The following is a 22,764-nucleotide window of genomic DNA, read 5'->3' as shown; positions in this document are numbered from 1 at the left end:
GTATTTTTTTTAACTAATACGTATCTTTATTGAAACATTTTTAACTAATAGGGAGTAATATATCTTTATTGAAACAAAAAAAGGTAAAATTAAAATCTCCGCCTCTCTCTCTTCTACATTCTGCTCGCCGCTCCGATTTCCTGCTGCGGAGATCGTCGGCTCCCTTGTCGCCGGTCTCATCGGAATATCTCCAGTCGAAGAAATCCAATCGATTCACTGCGGTTCAATTTCTTCACTCATTGTTTCACCTGTCTCATCGGAGAATCTCCAGGCGAAAAAATCCAATCAATTCACTGAGGTTCGATTTCTTCACTCATTGTTTCTCCATGTTTATTGAGTTTAGAGGTCTAGGGATTCAAAATTTAGGATATTTATATTACAATCGGAGCTAGAAATTGCAAACCGTATGAATTGTGCATTGCTTGTTCGCTATTTGGTTTTCTTCCTTTTTATTTTCAATCAAGTGCATGTCTGCTAGTTGAAGAGCTGTGCATTTCTAAAATCATGTGATTCTCAATTTTACATCTGTAATCATGAGAAAACCAAGCCGAAATACTTGAATTGTCTTCTCTATAGGCCTGGATTGGTAAACATAGATTAAGAAGCTTATCTGGAATTCAAGCTCGATCTGTAATCTATTCATCTGTTGCTTATGCTTAGTTTTATCAATGTTTAAGATTGACTCCTAAATTATCCAGAATTTTGAGTATTTTTTTTATTATACGAGTTTTCTCTCTGTTTGTTAGGTTTCATTTTGGACTCAATAAACTGAAATATTTTGTTAACATGTTAAACTAATTTCATCATTCACCCTCAATTTAGGCAGTCTGAGGTATTGTTGGTTGAAGGAATTTTAGTCATTTGTATATTTTTGTGATTATAGATGAATTGCTTGAAAAATTTTCATGTTTTCTTATATATATATATGAAGATGTATACTACACATGCCCTGCTGCCACTTTGATAATGTCTCAACCATCATCACTTATTAATCTTAAATGGCAAAGCATCAACATGTAATTTATCATCATTTCTTTTGCATCTGGAAGAGATATATATTAGGCTGCTCATTATGGTTTTATCCTCACTCCTATGAATCCATATTTGGGGTATAATCTTAGTTATGATACAGTTACATGTATGTGAATGAATGTTGTTTTTAGAGCACACATAATACATTTTTCTGAATGGTTTTGCTGTTGCATCAACTATGATCGTTGGTACATATTATTTACTATTTGACAGATTTAATATCTACTTATGTAAATAAGTTATGTGTCTCTTTGAAAAATAACGTGCTTCCCATTTGTCTCCACATGTATGTTCAAGATCCAAGAAACAAAAAACTGTTCCAACTAATGATTATGGGGAAAGTTGAAGTATGGATTATATTCTTTGTGATCATTCAAAGTTTATGTACAAGAAAGTTGCATGAACGATACTTCTTGTATCAAAAATATTCATTTCTTGTTAATAATTGGATGTATCAAGTGTCTGTTTCAGCCTAAGGTGTAGAGGAGAAGATCAAAGATTACAATCTCTATCAGCGGAGCGGTAAGATTCTCTATAGGTTTTAACTGCATTGTGTTTTCATTTAGTTCCTATATAATTGGTATTCTGAGCACATTTCTGACTAAATTATTTTTCAAGAATGTCCCCTCTTACTTACTTGAAGTAATTATCTAATGATATAATCCTTGTGAAGCTAGTCATTTAGTTGTTTTGTTACCATGGTTGCTTTCTGAATAAAGCTAATAGTTATTGGCTGATAATAATTGGTTTAGCATGAGTAGTTGAGTATAAATCTCATAATGAGTGCCCTAACAAGCTAGCATGAACATAATGAATGGAGGTGTTTTTGCAGCCTTTGTTTGTATGGACAAGTGACAATGCTGTAAATATTTTCGTGCAATTCTGATGGAAACTTGTTGCTAGCTCTTTTACTTCAGAAACCATGGAGGATGAGCATGATGTCTCACAGCACAATTATGAAGATGAAATGCAGTTTAATAGTAAAGATGACAATGACGATGATCTCATAATTCAAAGTAAGTGTATTTAGAAATTTGCCATTTGTGTGACTTTTTTTTGTCCATTGGTGATATGTACATAATCGAAGGGACTAACGGAAGCACAAGGGTAAAGAGAGGACTGTTTCGTTCCAAAGATGTGTGGAACTTGAGAAATGGTGGTCGGATTGTTGTCGAATGTAATGAGCATAATCAGCCAGATAATAGAGGTGGTAGGGTTCTAGGTGGTTAGCTGGGTAAAGTTGCTCGAAGACCAAACTTGTGTCTTCTTAACTACCATACATGGATAAAGATGCCTTTAACTTTCAAGAAGGGTGTGACTGATTTAGCCAAAGTAAAGAATTTCTTTATTATTTATTAAATACTAAATGTATTACTCTTTTCATATATTAGTTATACTAATAATAATTTCTGTCACATGATAAATTTCTTCTTCCTTCTAACAATGGTATTGAGAAATGGATTTTGAAATCAACGTCGAAGTAATGGAGAAGTTATAAATCTTATTTGAAAGGTAAATATGTGATTGATGGAATGACGGAGCAGGAGATTGCAAGACAACCGCTAGAAGAAATTCCGTTGCAGCAATGGATTCATTTAGTTCATTACTGGTTCTCTAATAAAGGGAAAGTAACGATATATGTATTTGACATTATCAAATTAGGTTCTTTGAAAATTATGCTTAAATTGTTCATTTATAGTTTTAGATTGGTTCGGAAATAGGAAAGAGAGCACGTGCGCAGCAAGTGGCGCCTCACACATCGGGATCCGAAAGTTTTGCAAGGAAGATGCGTAAATTTGTAAGAAATCTCGCGTTTACATATTATATTGATCCTTGTTAGCTGTTCATATACATATGGATTCAATGCTTAATGATAATATTGTTCACTGCAGAAAAAGAAATATAAAAGGAATCCAGCTCCACTCGAGTGGTACTCGATAATCCACAAACATAAGGATGGGGCTTTTGTTAACCAAGCTTCCGAACAACTTGTGGTACGTTCAGTTAATGTTTCTTTCTTGGAATAAAGATGAAGAATAAGCGATAATAGATCTGTGGAAAAATTCATCACATAATGTCCTTAGCCGTTCTTTTTGTTCTAATTAAATGTATCTCGTCCAGCATGAGAAATTCAGCGTGCTCAACACAATCATCAAAAATAGTCTGGAACAAAAGAATAATAGTACTAATCTTGAATAAAAGTTTGATTTTTACTCTATGCAAGTTACAACAACATTTTTTTTGTAAGTTCAGGTTCTAGAGTTTGAAGTGTTGTTTCGGTTAATTTTTTACTGATTTTTGTTTCGTGACTATCTTGAACTATGTTGTTGTATAAGTTCAAGTTTTGGTGAAAGGACGAGCTCGGGGTAAGAAAGTTCAACTTATTTCTTATGTTATAAGGCATACTTATATGTTAGTACCAAATATATTTATGAAAATTGTTCTTTTTTAACATGGGCCTTTATAAAGAAGAAGTATCAATGACTAAGAATGACAGGAGCAGTTTAGATGTCTATTTGTAATCTTCATTTGCAAATTGTAACCAAGTTAATTAGCTTGTATAGTTGTCTTTGTCAATTCCCACAAATATGAAGTCAGATTCGTTTTTCTTCAATGACTCATTACAGTCATTACAGATTTCTATTGAATTACTTTTGAGATACCAACAATTGTCTACTTCCACTTGTCTTTGTTTGGATTCAAATTATAATATGTATTTATAGGGGCATGTTAGGGTGCCACCACCCCTAAAATAACACCATACCACCATTCCTAGCCAATCATTTGTACACGTGGACGAATAATAAGCTGCCACGTGGTAAAAAAAAAAAAAAAATCCCCAAAAAGACGGGCAGCAATCTGCTGGCCTTTAAACAACAATTTTTCTTGAACAACAATATCCAACACGTTAGACAGCAATCTATAGATTGCTGTTTAGTGTTTGTAATATTGCTGTATAGCGTTTATAATATTGTTGTATAAGCATTGTCACGTTGTCATTTTAAGAGGGGTTGTCATTTTAACACAGACCTGTATTTATATGTGTATATATAGATATATATAATGGCAATATATTTGGTTGTATAATTGGAGATACTTTTTAATACACTTTGGGACGCTTTTTAATAGCGTCATAGTGTTAGGAAGTATAATTGGAGACACTTTTAAATGCACTTCGGGACGCTTTTTAATAGCGTCTTGGTGTTAGGATGGATGTGAAATCTGAGACGCTATTATGAATTGCGTTGGAAAATATGTTGGAGACGCAATTTAAAAGCGTCCCAAAGTAATTCACCGACGCTAGCTATTTGCGTCCTTATTTTTAATTGGCACACCACCGGTAAGGACACTTTTTGAAGCGTCAGTGAAATATTTAGAAACAAAAAAAAGCATCCCGAATCAACTTAAAAAGCGTCCTTAGCCGTGTTTTTTTTTGTAGTGTAGTCTTGATGAATTAAACAATGTTGTCTATTCATATAGAAAACGACATTGTTTGGTTGAAAAATATGAGCAATATATAACACTTAGGCGATTAAAATTTTTCTCTGATTTGTAAAGATGCAAGATAATTATAATTGATCAAATTTCATGATGTTTATTGGTTATTTGCCCTATGATAAAATACATGCGTATACAAAGAGATATGTTATGCTAAATGAATAATAACGATAAAGATTAAACAATATATTATAGATTTATGGAGATGAAATAGATATCCTCATCACCTGCCGCCAATGGTCGCCGTAGGCAGAGAAAGCGACGTCTCTGCCGCCGTACAACAACCTGTCGGCGATGCTAAACTTCGGCCTGCTTGCGAAGATTAGGTCTTGGTTTTTCATTATCTCCCGGGCCGCCTTGGCCGAGGAGGCGACAACGACGGGCTTGCTGCCGAATTAGAGTAGCATCTGATAAGAATGGCCAAAAAACAGAATTTGCAGCAAGATATAAAAGAAGACATTGCAACTTGAGGAAGAAAAGAGTTTTTGCATTAAGCTTTCATTGAACATCGATGCGGCTGTTACAACTTTGTCTCTATGTATACTATGCTAGAGAACAACCTAGAACATTAGTCAAACCCTAAATCCCTAACAAAGCAAGCTATAAAATCTGAACTACAAGACAATGTTCATTAAGAGAAATAAGGTGTGGTCCTTCCTTTTTCAGGTGCTGAGATAAAGCCTGTACTGGACCAATCAGCCGATTCCACCAAGCAGCACTTTGTTCCATGTAGGAGCAGCTAGCATCGGCTCCAACGTTGCACAACTAGATATTATCTTTGACATTGGATATGTAGCATCACAAATTCTCTTAGCTGGCTTCTCTTTAGGAACTTCAGTTTGGATCACCATGTTAACACTTCCCCTCAATTCGATCCCAGACATAGAACAAATGCCAAGCTTGTTTCGAAGTCGGGAGAAGAATTGGTAGCCTAAGGGCTTGGTCAAAAGGTCAGCAATCTGATCAGTAGAAGGGACATATCTTAACTCAATTTTCTTTTCTTTCACCTTGTCTCGTATGAAGTGTGCATCAATCTCTATATGTTTGGTCCGTGCGTGCAGCACATGATTGCTTGCTAAGGTAATCGTGCTCATGTTATCAACCCAAACAACTGGAGTCTTTCCACAATACATTCAACTCATTAAGCAAAGATGTTACCCAACCAACTTCACAAACAGCTTGAGCAAGACTCCTATATTCAGCCTCTGTGCTTGATCTCGAAACAATGGCTTGCTTTTTAGAAGACCAAGATATTAAATTCTTCCCAAAGTATACACAGTAGCCGGTAACTGACCTTCTATCATCAAGATCTGCTGCCTAGTCGGAGTCTGAAAACGCAGTTAGAGTGAAATCCGACTTTTGTATGTGTAGGCCATAATCCACAGAACCTGCTAAATATCTCAAAATCCTTTTTACTGCTTTCCAATGTGAATCAAGAGGTGCAGCCAAAAACTGACTCACCTTATTAACACAAAAACTGATTTCTGGTCTGGTAATTGTAGCATATTGAAGTGCTCCAACAATGCTTCTGTAAAGCTTGCCATCCATAAAAGGATCTCCATCATCTTTGGACAACTTGAGAGTGCTCAACATAGGAGTAGGATAGGGCTTGCAGTCTTGCATTTGTACCTTGTTCAAGAGCTCTTTTATGTAGGCTGCTTGGCAAAGATGTATGCCTTGTGCTGTGTGAGTGACTTCAACTCCAAGGAAATGCCTCACTTCCCCTAGATCCTTTAAAGAGAAATGATGGCTGAGCTTTGAAATGACATCTTTGACAGCAATATGGGAAGAACCAGTGATGAGCATGTCATCAACATAGATAAGCAGATAGACCGTCTCCTTGCCAGAATTCCTGAAAAATAGGGAAGTATCTGCTTTGGATTGGGAGAAACCAAGAGATAAAAGTACAGACTGAATAGTTAGGAACCAAGATCTGGAAGCCTGTTTTAAGCCATACAATGCCTTGTTGAGTTTGCAGACAAGAGAGGGGTCACCTTGCTCAAAACCTATAGGTTGTCTCATGTAAATGTCCTCTTCCAAACTACCATGTAGAAAAGCATTATTCACATCAAGATGTGAAATGCTCCAGCCAAGAGAGATAGCAATAGAAAGAATTAACCTGATAGTAGTAGGCTTGACCACAGGACTAAACGTTTCACCAAAGTCAAAACCAGGTTCTTGTGAGAAGCCTTGTGCCACTAATCTTGCTTTATGTCTAGCAATATTGCCATCAGCATGTTTCTTCAATCTAAAAACCCAAGTGTTACCAATTAAATTCTTGCCTCGAGGTAGTTTGGTTAGAATCCAAGTATTGTTTCTCAACAGAGCCAAAAATTCCTCTAACATGGCTGCTTTCCAAATAGGAATCAGCAAGGCCTCAAGAGCAGATCTAGGTATACAATCAAGAGACACAGTGAACACTTTAGGCTTAAAAATTCCAGCTTTACTCCGAGTGATCATTTGGTGAGATGTTTTGGCAGAAACATCAACAGTTGGTAAATGAGAAGAGGAATGAGTAGGAGTATTGATTGGTTGGGTGGAAGAAGAGGAGTTATGTGAGTGATGATGACCAGATGATGCGGATAATGATGGAGGATAATTATGAGGAGAAGATGAGTTACCATCAGCTGGAGCTGGAGGAGAATTATGAGGAGATGCACCATCAATAAATTCAGCTGGTGGAGGTGACTGCGAAGTTGGAGAATTGACATGAGTATGTCGTAAGCATGGAGAAGCAGGCTGAGAGGGATGTGACGGGAAAACTTGAGGTGGGACTGGGGAAAGAGGAGGGGAGAATGCAGGAGATGAAGTTGCTTGAGCAGTAGTATTCACTGACTTAGGAAGATGTAGAAATGATAGTTCATCAAAAACAATATCTCGAGTTATGATGAGTTTTCCAGATGGCAACAAAGGCTTTGTATCCTTTATGAGTGTTACTGTATCCAAGAAAGGTGGATGGAAAGGATCTAGGTTCAAGCTTATGTTTATTATAAGGCCTCAAAAGTGGGTAACATAGGCAGCCAAAAGGGTTGAACTCTAGATAATTTGGTTTGGTTTTCAACAGCTTTTCAAAAGGAGAGATATTCTGCAGAATTGGGGTAGGAATTCTATTGATGATGTAGGATGCAGTGACAACGACATCATCCCAAAATTTGTAGTCCAAACCAGATTGAGAAAGCATAGCTAAAGCCATTTCTATAATGTGTCTATGCTTCCTCTCGGCCAATCCATTTTATTGAGGAGTATGGGGACACGAGACTCTGTGTGCAATACCAAATTCTTGCAAGAAAGTGGAGAGACCTTGAAACTCACCTCCCCAATCACTTTGCAAGGTTTTGATTTTAACATTGAGCTGATTTTCAGCAAGAGATTTGAATTGCTTGAAGGCAGAGTAGACATCACTTTTGGATTTTAGGAGAAAAAGCCAAGTAAAACGGCTATATTGATCAATGAAGGTAACATAGTACTTGAAACCATTTCTTGAAAGTACAGGTGATGGACCCCATAAATCACTATGCACTAGTTCTAATGGATTATGGTAAACTGTAACAGAAGCTTCATAAGGTAATCTGTGAGCCTTAGCAACACAACAAGATATGCAGAGAAAATTTGATTTTATTGAATCATAGGAAATGTTACAGTGAAGTAAAGCCTTCTTGATTGTGTCAAATGCACAATGGCCTAGGCGCTTGTGCCACAAATCTAGGCTAACTACTACTGAATTAGAGGAAGGTAAAGTAGAAGCTGAACAAACAGGAACATCTAAAGACTTTGAGCTGGTAGCAGGGACACTACACTTGCTCTTATGGAAGGAAAAAGGATCATTTGGTCTTGATGTCTTGGCGGTGGAAGTAGGTTTGTGCAGGAAGAAATGGTAAAGTCCATGGTCAAGGGTTCCCTTGAGAATGATTTCCTTGGTGCCCTGCTCCCTCACAAAACAAAATGTAGGATGAAATTCAAAAAGTACTCCATTGTCTTTAGCAAATTGGGAGACACTAAGAAGATTTCTAGATATTTGGGGAACATGAAGCAGATTATTAATAAAAAGAGATTTGGATAAAGGGTTAGAGTTTGGCTTGAAAATAGAATTACCAACATGTTTAATCTTAATGCCTTTACCATCACCAAGATGAAGAAGTTTACCTCCATTGTACTCAGAGGCTGAGTTGAGATTTCCAAAATCATTAGAGATATGATTAGTTGCCCCAGAATCCGGGTACCAAGATGTGGATGAGGAGGCATCAACATTATATTCTGATGGAGCATACTGAGGTGGAGCATATTGAGGTGGAGCAGTGTGTTGAACAACATTCTGGTTCCTGGCTTGGACAACATTAGCAGTAGGATTCATCTGATTGAACCCTCCTTGGCCTTGCAAACTTGGATTTCTCATTTGAGGAGGAGTTGGCACAAAGTTTTGCTCAAAACGATGCCAACATTTATCAGCACCATGGCCTGGCTTTTGGCATAGTTGGCAGATGATTTTGCCACCAGATCTTCCTCCTCTACCAGATCTGCCACCTCTTCCCCTGAAGTTGAAGGATCTGCCTCCATCTCCTCTATAGTTGTTGTTTGAGTTGAACCTCTGATTTTCAGCTTGTGCAAGATTAGCAGTTGGGATGGAGCGTTCTGTGTTGATTGAGCTAGTCTTCACAGCTGAATCTAGCCTTGTCTCAAAGCTCGTCAAAAGTGCAGAAACTTCTCGCACAGTTAGTTCTTCTGACTTTGAAGTGATTGTGACTACAGCTGGGTTGTAGTCAGCTCCCAATCTAGTAAGAATGTGCAAGATTTGATCTCCTTCGGAAACTTTGCAGCCTGCTGCTCCCAACAAATCACAACTTTTTACTTTGTTCAAGTATGCTCTCATTGAGAGTGATTCCTTTCTTATGGATTGAAGCTGCAGCCGATACTGCATCACTTTGGCCTTTGATTGATGGGCAAAACTCGTTTCTATGGCCTCCCATATCTCCTGGCTAGTGCTTAGTCCCACAACCAAAATCATGATACTTTCTGAAAGTGTAGATTGGATCCAGTAAGCTAACCTCTGGTCCTGCATATTCCAGTTTAAATAATCTGGATTCACTCTTTCTTGAGTGGAGTTTGTTGAGGTAATGACTCGTGGTGGGGGGATCTGCTCTCCTGTCAGGAACCCTTCAAGGCCATACCCTCTCACAGCTGACAAAACATGTTGTTTCCATATGAGATAGTTATCCTCAGTGAGCTTGATAGAGACTGATGTATTTTGTGGGAAAGTTTGATTTGCAAATAGGCTATAGTTTGGTGAAGCAGAGTATTCATTATCATGCTCACTTGAGCTTTGGGATTCTGCCATTGATATGAAGAAACAAAAGCAAAGATAAGAAAAAGGGGGCCTAGGATCAGAGCCTAGGCTCTGATACCATGATAAGAATGGCCAAAAAACAGAATTTGCAGCAAGATATAAAAGAAGACATTGCAACTTGAGGAAGAAAAGAGTTTTTGCATTAAGCTTTCATTGAACATCGATGCGGCTGTTACAACTTTGTCTCTATGTATACTATGCTAGAGAACAACCTAGAACATTAGTCAAACCCTAAATCCCTAACAAAGCAAGCTATAAAATCTGAACTACAAGACAATGTTCATTAAGAGAAATAAGGTGTGGTCCTTCCTTTTTCAGGTGCTGAGCCCTGTACCTGGACCAATCAGCCGATTCCACCAAGCAGCACTTTGTTCCATGTAGGAGCAGCTAGCATCGGCTCCAACGTTGCACAACTAGATATTATCTTTGACATTGGATATGTAGCATCACAAATTCTCTTAGCTGGCTTCTCTTTAGGAACTTCAGTTTGGATCACCATGTTAACAGCATCACCTCGCCGTAGCGGTTGGACAGAGACTGGAAGGAACGATGGGGTAGGGTTCCGGCGAGGTAGAAATTTCCGATTATCGGAAGCTTTAGTGGTGACGGTGGAGGCTTCTTTTTCGAATGAGTGGAGCTTTTTTTGAGGAAGAAGAAGGCTAGGATGAAGAAAGTGAAAAGAAGTAGTAGAACTGCCATTTTCTCTCTTTTTGGTGAAGCATTGATTCAGACAAGGTCACCTCTTTATAGAGAGAAAAAAACTTATTTTAGGAACATCAATTTAGATACCAGGTTTAGATAAATTAATCAATTCTATGAAATGATTGAGTCAATTGTGTAACCTTAACAACATTTCATAGCTTTGTCGACAAATTTTTCTTGCAATTAGTTAAAATCACAATCTATATTTTGCAAATATCGACTTTTTAATTTTTAAAAAGACATAACTGTAAATATACTATATAGTGTAGCTAAATTTTATTTTTAAGCAATTTATTTTTGATAAAAAAATGCATGAAATTTGGTATCAGTCCAATTTATTGACCATTTTAGTTATTAAAAATTTGAAATAAGAACAAATGTTATGCGAGCCACGGTGTATGTTCGCAAGCACCATTTTAGCGAGCATCATAGTGCTCACTAAGGGAGGGTTTGGTTTGACATTTAGGAACAATTAGTGGTTGTTATCTGACGTTATCATACATTTGGTTTGCCTTTTTCAATTTGTGGAAGGCCCGAGTTATGGGCTGTGGCCCGCCTAATAAGTGCAGTTAGTGATGGTTAGCATTTCTGCCCAAAATGCTACGATACATAACTGGGTCTCTACTTAAAAAAAGATAAGTTGTATGCATTTACTAAAAACCCCCTCCCTTTTGCCCTTGTATCAAAATTTTGCACATTACGCGAAATTACTTCATTCATTTCTCCTTCCTCTTCGATTCTGCACAAATGTCGAAGCTCTAAGCCGTTTTCTGAAGAAAGGTCGTCGAACCGCCCTAGCCAGACACACTACCTCGAGGTTAGTTTTCTGGCAATCAATTTTTTTCTCAATTCATTGGAAAATCCCTAATGTTATACCTCCAATTTATTTTGGTAATCTGTGTTTTACGAATTCCCAAGAAAATTGCATGGTTGAACACTCCACGACGCTGGAGGGCGTGATATTTGGTGTGTTTATTTTTGTGGTTTTCCAATTTGTATTTTTTTTTGTAATATTTTACCGTGTATCGGTAATACTCTACAATTCTATATTTTGGAGCAGTTTATTATTTGACTGGACATGTATTTATCTTATATGAATCAGAAAATGAGAGTTTTGGAGAATTTCAATGGAGCTCAGTTTTATAAACTACATCTACAGTAGGTCAGCCATGCTTATCGATTCACTGTGTAGAAGTTTCCACCATAAATTGATTTTTCTGGTCTTTTTGTTTTTTTTTGTTCTAGATATTGTTTTATAAGCCATGGTGATGATACTTTTCATCAAATATTTGTTTATATATGGCTCAAACTGCCAAGGACATAACATTGTGCATATGTTGGAGGTTTGTTCTTGATAATATATTTAGTTTTTTTTTTATTAATTGATCTGAAAACCGGAGAAATTCCTCCAAGTTATGGAGAAGAAGGCGTTCCTCCTCCGGAGAGAACAATACAACTTGTTGCTGAAGCGTGGCGAGCTGTCGAATTCTTGAGCGAGGCAAAAAGGATTACCAATGCATCAAATGGTAGCACCAAAGCTTAAGATCCCTCTTCATGAGCATATTGGTTCTCATTTGAGTAATCTGTGAGAAACACATAAGCCATCGAACCAGAACAGTAGCTGTTGCTAGGAGAAGTCACATGATGCTTAAATCATCAAGAAATTCTTGTATGTGCATATACTGATTGGTTGGTATGTGAGATGCAGGTATAGTTCCAACTTCCAAGGGTTGGATGCAAATTGTAGGTACACGAGTTCATATAAACTAGTATTCTGAAATGCCACAATTTGTTACATAGTCATATTCAAGATATGCTTCTTATGTTGTAAAAATTGCATTTGTGAAGTTCACTTCATTTTGTTGGTAGTTTGTATTTATCTTGTAGTTCTTTCAACAGCAAAATCTACAAATAGCAGTTTCAATACTTGAATTTAACTACTACATTTTTGGACTTTTGACGAAAAATTACAGGAATGATGTGTTTATTCTCAAGTGCAGCTCCTGAGTCGTTTTCTTTGCTTCTTGGTATAATGACATATATAGGTGTATGGTTAACAGAGTATTATGAATGGCAGAATTAAAATCAATTGTAATCATAACTCTAATGACATGTATACATTGCTGGGGCAAGTATGGGGATAAATTAGGAATTAAATAAATTCATTGAGGGTACATGTGGAAGTATACATTATTCTCAAGGAGTAATAATACCAAACCTAACTCCTGACATTTAATAGCATGAATTAAAACTATCAATCCAAATAACCGTCGCAAATATGGTGGACCATGAAAAAGGAATTGCAAACCAAAGCTATCCCTTTTCTTGCGAAATGATAGATGTGCAAATGTGATCGCTAATGTCATTTAACAAACAATTGTTGCTTTTTTTTTAGTGTAGTTCTAAGGATTGATTGTTACAATTAATTTTTTATTTAGTCCTATGTATGGATATTATTTATAACATAAAATATAATTATGAAAAGAAAGTGTTATAGTATAGTGATATTATATAATACTACTAATTTGTTTCCCATCAATAATTCAGCCACCTGTAAAACATGAGTTTTGGTCAACAGATCCCATGATATTAATATAGTCATTGGTCCACATGGGCTGTCTCGACATTGCGTTCGAAAGATACATATTGTTTATGATTATTAATACAATTTTTTGATATAGACACCATGATAACCAGATATATAATCATCAACCATTCTTCATAATTATAAAATCTAGTTAAGTTAAAAAATACGTGAGCATCTGATTCACTTGGATTTTACATGATTTTAGAGGGTAGTTTTACTTGGTTTTGATCATATATTGTGTACTTTGAGACATGGTTATAGCCACTTCTCTATTATGTTGGTATTTTGACAATTTTGTGAAGAATGTGTAGAAAAATGTACAAAATATGTGGATGTGCAGCTGCTCAATGTTCGAGATAAATTTTCTGGAGATTTTGAAGTCCGATTCGCATGTAATGCATACCATTCTCTTCGTCTTCGAAAGAGCTTCACGTGGATATCTTAAACGTCTCAATCGAAGTTCGGTAGAAGAAGTTATGGCCGTTTTACCAAGACTGCGCACAACAGTGACCTAGCTGGCGACCCGCCAGGTTCGCATGCAAACGAACCTGGCGACCCGCTAGCAAAAGACGAGAAAAATGCCGTAAGCAGCTGGCGACTCGCTAGCTTCGACGCACACCCAACCTGGCGACCCGCCAGCTTCGTCCGACAGTTTATTTCGGGCCCAAAGTTAACCCTAGGTGTATATATGCCTAGGAAACGCCTCCAAACACAATTTACACGCCTCATACCCTAAAAATACCACTTTTTTCATCTAGAAAGAATAGAAGAATGAACAGAGGACGAGTATTCATCGCAAGATTGAAGACGAAGCCTCCAATCCGCCCAATCCAATTCTAGGAGTTTCTACTTTTAGTTTTATTCTTATTCAAACAATGTTTTTGAATATTTCTTTGACTTTTGTGTTGAACATGAGTAGCTAAACCCTTCGTAGAGTTCTACGGAGGAGATACAATGATTCTTATGTTTAATTGATTTTCTTTTCCTATGCCTTGGCTCATGTGGTTATTTTGACTCCTCTTGTGCTTATACATTTATTTGACTGATCACCTTATAAATGCACGTGGATTTTACTATAATACCTGGGAAGTGAGTAGTTTAATTTGAAAAAAGAGAAGTTGACATCTTTGCCAATATAATCGACAGATTTGAGCCATTGAATGAAGCTAAGTATCTTAGGAGCTTTTAGGAGTTGTTACCTTAGTTCTAGGAAGGACACTTCGGTTCTAGGTAGCAATCTACAAATTATATGCTTTGAGAAAAGATATAGTTTTACCTTAGTGATAGCTTAATAACCCTTGAGACCCTTTGTTGGCATAGTTAGGAAATTAGTTGAGCATAGGATAATTGTTATCGATCCCGTAGGATTCTACCTTCCTCATCCTTGATCTACATCCGTTTTCTCTTATTTGCTTTAGTTCTCTATTTGTTTTTAATTGTTTTTACCTTGCTTTTAAATAGATTTAGAAAAACCAAAATTCCGATTCATCTAGATAGTAGTTGAGGTTGGTTCGTGGTAATTAGGTTGACACTCATTGTCTCTGTGGATACGATACTCTTTGCTTACTATTTGCTACATTAGCCCCGTACACTTGCGGGTATACTTGTGTTAAAAATAAGTTGAGTCAAGTTTTTGGCGCCGTTGCCGGGGACAATTTTGTGTTACTATAGCCTAATATCGTGATAAAAATTAAGAACTAATCTAGATTTTAATTGCTTTACTTTTCTCTTTTTTTTTTTTTTTCCTTTTTTTTTCTTTTTGAGTTATTCTCACTTTTGTGTTTTTCTTTTTAGGTTGTATGCTCACTCGCTCTAAGGGGCAACCATTAGAGTTATTTGATCTTGAGATCGAAGCATCCAACCGAAGGAGAAACGCTCAGAGAAGGCTCAACCAAAGGCGATCACTTTCGCCTCTTAAGAGAGAACCGCCTACTCCTGTTGCAATAACAATGGCGGACAACAGAGAGAACAATGCACCACATCCAGATCCGATAGTCCATCAACTCCAACTACAACTTGCAGATTTGGTGAAACAGGTTAAAGAAAAAAATGAACAACAAGCCATGGCGCCAGTGCAAAACATGTACGCTTACAGAGAGGTAGAGGACCCACCAATTGGCAACGATGGGATCGATGCCAATCATTTTGAGCTCAAGCCAGGATTGCTAAATATGGCTGAGGCTAATGCTTTTGCGGGGAAGGCCAATGAAGATCCCAACAAGCATCTTACTAAGTTTATTCAGATCACTAACACGGTGAAGCTTAATAGGGTGAGAGATGAACAAATCAGACTAAGGCTATCCCATTTTCCTTGAGAGATGATGCTAGAGACTGGTATGACAGCATTAGCCCCATACACTTGCAGGTATACTTGTGTTAAAAATAAGTTGAGTCAGCATCTAACAACTATATTCAACCTATATAATTATGGTGTCCCTTAGCATTGATAGAGTATGGTGTTTGGTACTCATAAATAAAAGATTCAAATCATTTTATATTTTAGATGTGTGTACGTGTAAATCTACGCTCCAAGGTAAAAAATGATTCTCACGTTCAATTCACACTATAAGAAGTGTTCTCATTTGAATTTCACGTTCAATTCACACTATAAGAAGTGTTCTCATTTGAATTTAACCTTTTTATATATACAGATAATATTTTATTGGTAGCTTGGGTTTTGGCTGTTGATAAAAAATTCGTAGCAAAGCACAACGGACCCTTTTGCACCTTAAAGCACTTGTCAAAATAAATACTCCGTACTAAATTTTAATTAAAAAAAATATATAAATATGAAATATTATTATTATTATTTATGTATCTCAATACATATTTATCTGGAGTAGTTATTACTCGAGTATATTTCTTGTAATTAGTAATTAAACCTCATTCAATGAATCGAGTTAACATAAAATATTGCAAGTATTTGAACGGCCACCAACCAAGCAAGAGCTTTATTAATTTATTGAATCTCGTGAACATATACAATAATGACATGATTAGTTGTAATTACGTGGACTCAAACGTGGATTATAGTAAAATTTAATCAAAACAAATAAGATCAAAACTTATGCACGCAACCCCCGCTATAAAGATTTTAATTTACATTTAAGTTTTGCTTTCAATAATTTCCACAATATTTTATATTCATTCTTTTAATCATGGAAGCGCCCTTCACAGTCCTCTCATGCTATAACGCTCCCACCTAATATGGACTAAACGTTTTCACCCCCTTTCTTTTTCTTAAATAAGAAGATAGTTTCAAATTTCATTTGAATACTAAATGGATTACCAAAGGTAACATTAAGTTTCTTCGTATATTCCTTTTTTTATCGGAAACAAATAAAAAATTTTAAAGGCCGCATCACAATATACTTGAATTCGAGACATTTTTCCTTAGGTACTTACATTTCTATCACTAGATCTTCTACAGTTAATTTATGCTCAGCTTGCATGATTATTTGAGCCCACAAACAAATACGTACTACATACAATTAGCTAGACTGGCAGACCAAATTTTCACCTAACAACACATTCCTCATATATAAAACAAATCAATAGATTAGAGTTAGAAAGATAAAACTAGATCAATCAAGACACTCCACTAATTCTAACATCCTACATTCCAGAACAAAGAAATAGAAAAAAGATACTCCATATATATAGAAAGTTATGCAGCTGAAATTGAGCTTCCTTAACAAAATGAAGCAATATACATAAGAGTCGTAGTCTGTGGACGACAAATCCATAAAAAATTGGGGTGTATGGTTTCTCTATCTGAAACTGTCCCTCGACGACTTTAAAGACTATCTAGTGGGCCATTTGTTACAGATTAGAAGAACTCATTCCAAAAGACTAATCTGTTAGCATAGAGAGCTCATTTAGTCTATACACCACACACCGACCGATTACTCTTACGACCATTGTGGGATGTTGAGTCCGCAATGGTGTACCATCATTCCTATATCACTAATGTTGGGATGAAAGCCATGTTTAATTGCTTGCCACTTCACGTACTCTCCATACATCCATATAATAAACGTGTATATTTTTTTAACCATATATGTGAAGATATTTTGAGCTATACTCTCTATTTAAATTGGATGTTATTCCTTCTTTCTCTGCAAATTACTACACCTACAATGCAAATGCTTTCTCTCTCACATTTCTTGATTCTGATCCTCTCCACTCCTTTCCTCCTCTTCTTCCTCCACAAATGGCGCCGCAGCCACGCTCCATCCTCCCGAAAAAGACCACCGCCGTCTCCTCCAAAGCTCCCGGGGTTGGGGAACCTCCACCAGGTGGGCCCACTCCCCCACAGATCCCTCCAGTCCCTCTCCCGCCGCCACGGATCCCTCATGCTCCTCCACTTCGGCAAGGTCCCCGTCCTCGTCGCCTCCTCAGCCGAGGCGGCGCGTGAGATCATGAAAAGCCAGGACCTGATCTTCGCAAGCCGGCCCAAAATGAGCATCCCCGCGAGGCTCCTCTACAACTGCAGAGACGTGGCGTTCGCGCCCTACGGAGAGTACTGGCGCCGGATCCGCAGCGTATGCGTGCTTCATCTCCTGTGCGGCAAGAGGGTCCAATCCTACCGCCGCGTGATGGAGGAAGAGACGTCCCTCATGGTCGACAAGATCAGGTCTTCATCGACGGGCGTGATCAACCTGAGGGACGCGGTGGCGTCGATGACGAACGATGTGATCAGCATGGTGGCGCTGGGGAAGAAGTCCGGCGCCGGAGAGAGGAATTTTCACAGAATTATAGCGGAGTTCGAGGAGCTGTTGGGGGTTGTACCTTTGTGGGAGTACATTCCATGGCTGAGTTGGATGAGGAGGTTTGATGGTGTGGATGGGAGAATTGAGAGAGTGGCTAAAGCATTGGATCAGTTTTTGGAGAGTGTGCTTCAAGAGCACAGGGATAGAGAAAGGAGAGAGTGTGATGGTGATGAGTTGGATTTTGTTGACATATTGCTTGATTTTCAGAGGGAGAATGGGAGTGGCTCTTCTGTTGACGATAATGCTATCAAATCTATCATCCTGGTATCCCTCTTTTTCTCTTATCTTTCATTTTAATATAGGAGTAATATACAAATTGAAATAATATTGCAAAGTTGGTTATATTGTGATTAATTTTGTTACTTTAAAAATAGTTAATTATTTCATAATTTTGACATTATATTCCATATTTTCTGGTTTAAATCTATGATTGTTATAAGTGACATAAATATTTATATAAAAAGCATCCCTCAAAATATAAATAAATGGAAAAATTTAAGAAAAATGATAAAATTATAATATGATTGATTATTTTTTAAAGTTGTGGAATTGCAAGAAATTTTGTAAATTTTCAAGCCGTTTGCTCAATTTGATTGATTTGACCGTGGTGGAACACTGAATCATTTTGAACCAAAAAACTCGTGATGTAGTACCATGAATGGGCCCATGGTTGAATACCATAGTATTGCAAACTTTTAATTAATTCTTGAATTAATTTAAATTGTTTCTTTTGTTTTTACTCTTTTTTTACTTCACTTTTTTTCTCCATGCTCCTTTTTCTCTTATTTGTAAACCCTCATCAAAGTTGCAAGCAAATCATCTTTCGAGGTATCATGATTTGAGTTTTTGACATTCAATTTGTTGTTATATATACTTTAAAATTTTAACGCTTTTTTGTATAGTAAATATGTACTAGAGTATTCATTCATGATCAATTCGATTAGTTGATTTTTAGGCTAATGAATCAATTATTTTGAATGTGTCATAAATAATGGAGCATGTATAATGACTCTTTACAAAAGGATATGTATGCTGGTGGAACTGATACAACATCCACAACTCTTGAATGGGCGATGACAGAGCTTATAAGGAATCCAACAACCATGAAAACACTTCAAAATGAAGTGAGAAAAGTAGTGGGAAACAAGGTCGAAATAGATGAGAAAGACTTAGAGAAAATGCTCTATTTAAAAGCAGTGACAAAGGAAAGTTTGAGGCTGCACCCACCGATCCCATTACTAGTTCCTCGTGAATTAACTCAAGACACAAAAGTACTAGGCTACGACATCGTATCCGGCACACGCGCCTTGATCAATGCATGGGCAATTGCTAGGGATTCGTTGTTATGGGAAAAACCTGAACAATTTTATCCGGAGAGGTTCCTTGAGACGGACATAGACTACAAAGGTTTGCATTTCGAGCTGACCCCGTTTGGGTCAGGTAGAAGGGGTTGTCCAGGTGTTACATTCGCAATGACAGTCTATGAGCTTGCTTTAGCAAAGTTAGTGCTTAACTTCGATTTCGAATTGCCTAATGGAGCAAAGATGGAACAGTTGGATGTGAGTGAATCTAGTGGACTCACAATGCATAAAAAGTTTCCTTTACTTGTAGTAGTTTCTCCTCATACTTGTTAAGTACTATTTCTCGATAATGTTCATAAGAATAATTTTTTTTTTTACTTTGCTTGTAATAAATATATCTCCATTTTAACATTACTTGCCGTCTTCTTTTCCCTTTTTTTAGAACTACAGAAAAAGTTTATTTCAAGAGTTAATTGATTATACATATATAAAGTATATAGGAGTATATAATATACTCAACTTTGGTTATTAACCGGTTAAATTTTTGACGAAAAAATATAGTACTATAAATTTTTAATTTGTTGTATTTTGACAATAGTCTAGATTTTATTGAACCTTAACTTAACTTTTTTTATTTAGATGGTGAACTATGTAATCAAATTACAGATAATCTCGAATACTTACAATTAATTAATTTGTTAAACATGATGGATTAATAAATAAGCGCGATTGTGAGCGTCTAAAACAGGTCAACCCAAAACTTTTACTGGGTTTACAAAACAAGGCTCATCTAGATAAAAAATGGGCCAGCCCAATGTTGACAAACGAATTGATCCCAATGACCTAAATGCAACATCTGCAGCAAGGTTTATATCTTCACATAAAAATAATGGAGCTTTTTAGTCTTCAATGGAGCTGTACTTTCCACCATCACAACCTAGCGACACGTTCCTTGTGTCACAACAATTCTAAGAGCGTAGAGTTACAAAATACAACAAGAACAATCAAAACTCTAATTTAATTATCAGTTGGAATGGACGATAAAATAATTTTGTTATATTTAACTAAAAATCAAATGACATTTTAGGTGGGACATCCCATAAAAGAATAAAAATCGTTTATAGTGGAACGAAGGAAGTATAAATTTTTCAACAATTAGAACATTAAATCTAAAACACTTGTCAGTGTAAGCTAGAAGCCTAGAATTTGAGATGCGATCTTAAGAGCATCCTCAGTGGGGCGGATGATAGTTCACCCAATGCATCAGACGTGCTACCATCCACCACTGTAGCCACGTGGACGATTTCCGATGCATCGTCCGCGGACGATGCACCACTCGACACGCATCGTCCGCCCCATTGCGGGTCACGCGGACGATAAAACGCGTTTTTTTTTAAAATCTTTTTAATTTCTTTTATCTATATATCTCACTTTTCACTTCATTTTCCCACACTTTTCTCTCCCATCTCTCATCAACTATCTTCTCCCCACACACTACTCTTTCTCTCACTAAAAAAATGAGACATGACGACGATTTGAGTACTTCGGAGGGCATTACTCGGGCCTTGTTCGATTGTGTTTAAAAGGCTGCGGCGGAATGCTTAGCCGAAATGGAGCGGGAGCGTGAAGCGGCGGAGCAGGTCCAACTCCAAGCGGAGCAGATCCAGAGGCTGATTCGCCGTCGGGCGTTTGTCCGCTGCGAGCACAACCTAGCTCACCAACGTCTGTTCGCAGACTATTTTGCGGAGGAATCACAGTGGGGCCCGATGGTTTTTCACCGCAGATTTAGGATGACACGAGAACTTTTTCTCAGCATTGTCCATTGATAAGGCTAATTTCATGCATCGGTTATGTGGTGAAAAATCATTTTTTTACTGGGTCTAACACAATCATTAAGCCAGGTGTGTGAAGGAAATCACTAAGTTCAAGAAGAGCTGAAGGCAGTGGACCAACGAAGGAAAAAGGCGAAAAAGTGAGCGAGTTCGAGGAGAAAATGGCTGGACGAAGGGAGTCAAAAGCTGAGGGCGAAGAAGACTATTCACACAAGAGAGCCCCTGCTGGACCCACTTCCACGCCTATATATAGTGGAGCATGCAACACACGATATATACATGATTTTGCTCTCAGCTCACACACTCACACACACTTGGGAAAAATGGGGATTATGGGGTAGTTAGAGGTTTATCTTCGAGAAAGTTAGTGGTAACACCGTCCTCACGAAGGGCGAAGATACAATCATTTACATTCAGTTTTTGCACTTTTATTCCATCGAACTTCAACGTTTCCAAAGTCGATTGGTTGTTTGCTACTTACCGTTTATCTATGCATTTAGTTTACGTCACGATGGTGTTTATTTTGTGTTGATTTACGTTGATTCTGTGTTTTGTGGTTTTATTTCAGAAGTTGAATGTTATTCTCTGTTTTGAATGTTATGTGCTTGATCTGGGAAATAGGTTGTGGATCTGTGCTGTTGTTGTTGATATGTGGTTAATCGGCGAATCTGTAGCTATGGGTATAATTTTGGACGGAGTTTGTTTCGGATGCTTGGATCCGGAGTGGATTTAGCATCCGAAGTGTGGATCTGAACAGGGGAAACCGAGTTTTGCATGGATTTTGAACTTTCTGCTTTCTTTTTACTTTATTTCGTCTAGTAGCCGTAAATCTGCCTTAGTTTTAATTGTTCTTCGATTTTGTCGCTTTAATTTCTGTTGCTTCGTTTTGAATTACGTTCTCACTCTGTTTTTACTTGGATGTTTCATGCCAATTGTTGGAGAAGATGCTGTCGCTGTTAGTTAGTACTTTAGTTAGTTATTTTACAGCTTTTCATCCGTATTTTACCTTTTCAATAAATGGTCCCCACCGTCAGTTGTTTTCCCAGGTCTAGGTAAATTTAGGAAGTAGTTCTTAGATCTAGTTGTTAGCATAGCAAATTTTCAACACCAAGTCTAGTTTAATTTCCTCAACCCAAATTGCGTGGCAGCAGCCAACCCAAAAATAGTTCCCGAGTCTTTGAACATGTTTATGTTAGGTTTGGTATACTGAAAAGCATGTTTCGAGCAAGTTTCACTCGAATAGAATCTTGCTTGTATACGTAAAACTCTACAATCCACTTTTAACCCGATTCAGTATTATTCGAGCAGTCTCGCACGAATAGAATCACTATTATTATTACATTGTGTTTGCTTGTGCATTTATAAGATGTTTTACAAACATTTAAATGTATAAGAAGCAAACAAAGTCTAAGACTTTTGCTTAGTAGACTGGTTGTGGGCGTCGTCCACTTTAAGGTAACACAGTCGGTTTTATGCAATGCTTTGCAAAAGAAAAAGAAGAATTTCACAACCCGATAGACTTAGACTACCTATCGTGAAAGGTTGCAATGTCGGTCCGATTATTTCTAAGCCTTTCCGAAATAAGATGACGTTGGTGTGGTATAGCACTGAATGGATCTAACAGCAAGACGTGTCTTTATGCTATCTACTCAAAGACTAGGTCTTGATAAAATACTATTTCTTAATCTACATACGTTAG

At 37.2% G+C, this 22,764-nt stretch overlaps 2 protein-coding genes and 1 long non-coding RNA gene across 3 annotated transcripts; all 3 read left to right on the top strand.

The window, feature by feature from the left end:
• Window positions 1-52: 52 nt before the first annotated feature.
• On the top strand, window positions 53-5,407 carry LOC125190640. The gene is made up of 7 exons (XM_048087991.1): window positions 53-298; window positions 1,504-1,554; window positions 1,936-2,048; window positions 2,545-2,660; window positions 2,738-2,830; window positions 2,925-3,026; window positions 5,197-5,407. Exons 3-7 carry the CDS (start codon window positions 1,955-1,957, stop codon window positions 5,206-5,208), a joined length of 417 nt encoding a protein of 138 aa, XP_047943948.1. The 5' UTR covers window positions 53-298; window positions 1,504-1,554; window positions 1,936-1,954; the 3' UTR covers window positions 5,209-5,407.
• A 5,449-nt stretch (window positions 5,408-10,856) lies between these two features.
• On the top strand, window positions 10,857-12,469 carry LOC125187460. The gene is made up of 2 exons (XR_007170613.1): window positions 10,857-11,390; window positions 11,676-12,469. It is a non-coding gene; the product is annotated as an uncharacterized LOC125187460 (long non-coding RNA).
• A 4,799-nt stretch (window positions 12,470-17,268) lies between these two features.
• Window positions 17,269-19,647, top strand: LOC125190721 (cytochrome P450 71A6-like). Its single transcript, XM_048088094.1, has 2 exons — window positions 17,269-18,196; window positions 18,955-19,647. The coding sequence occupies exons 1-2, from the start codon at window positions 17,300-17,302 to the stop codon at window positions 19,564-19,566; spliced, it is 1,509 nt and encodes a 502-aa protein (XP_047944051.1). The 5' UTR covers window positions 17,269-17,299; the 3' UTR covers window positions 19,567-19,647.
• The last annotated feature ends 3,117 nt before the right edge of the window (window positions 19,648-22,764 follow it).

The sequence above is a fragment of the Salvia hispanica genome, chromosome 5, assembly GCF_023119035.1.
Source record: "Salvia hispanica cultivar TCC Black 2014 chromosome 5, UniMelb_Shisp_WGS_1.0, whole genome shotgun sequence".
Classification (NCBI taxonomy): domain Eukaryota; kingdom Viridiplantae; phylum Streptophyta; class Magnoliopsida; order Lamiales; family Lamiaceae; genus Salvia; species Salvia hispanica.
This window is presented reverse-complemented; position numbering and strand designations above follow the sequence as displayed.

Bases quoted from the DNA above. Each gene is read 5' to 3' on its own strand.
- LOC125190721 (XM_048088094.1), top strand. From the start codon at position 17,300: ATGCAAATGCTTTCTCTCTCACATTTCTTGATTCTGATCCTCTCCACT. The intron at 18,197-18,954 runs GTATCCCTCTTT...TCTTTACAAAAG, and splicing joins CTATCAAATCTATCATCCTG to GATATGTATGCTGGTGGAAC.
- LOC125190640 (XM_048087991.1), top strand. From the start codon at position 1,955: ATGGAGGATGAGCATGATGTCTCACAGCACAATTATGAAGATGAAATG. The intron at 2,049-2,544 runs GTAAGTGTATTT...CTTATTTGAAAG, and splicing joins CGATGATCTCATAATTCAAA to GTAAATATGTGATTGATGGA. The intron at 2,661-2,737 runs GTAACGATATAT...TTATAGTTTTAG, and splicing joins GGTTCTCTAATAAAGGGAAA to ATTGGTTCGGAAATAGGAAA.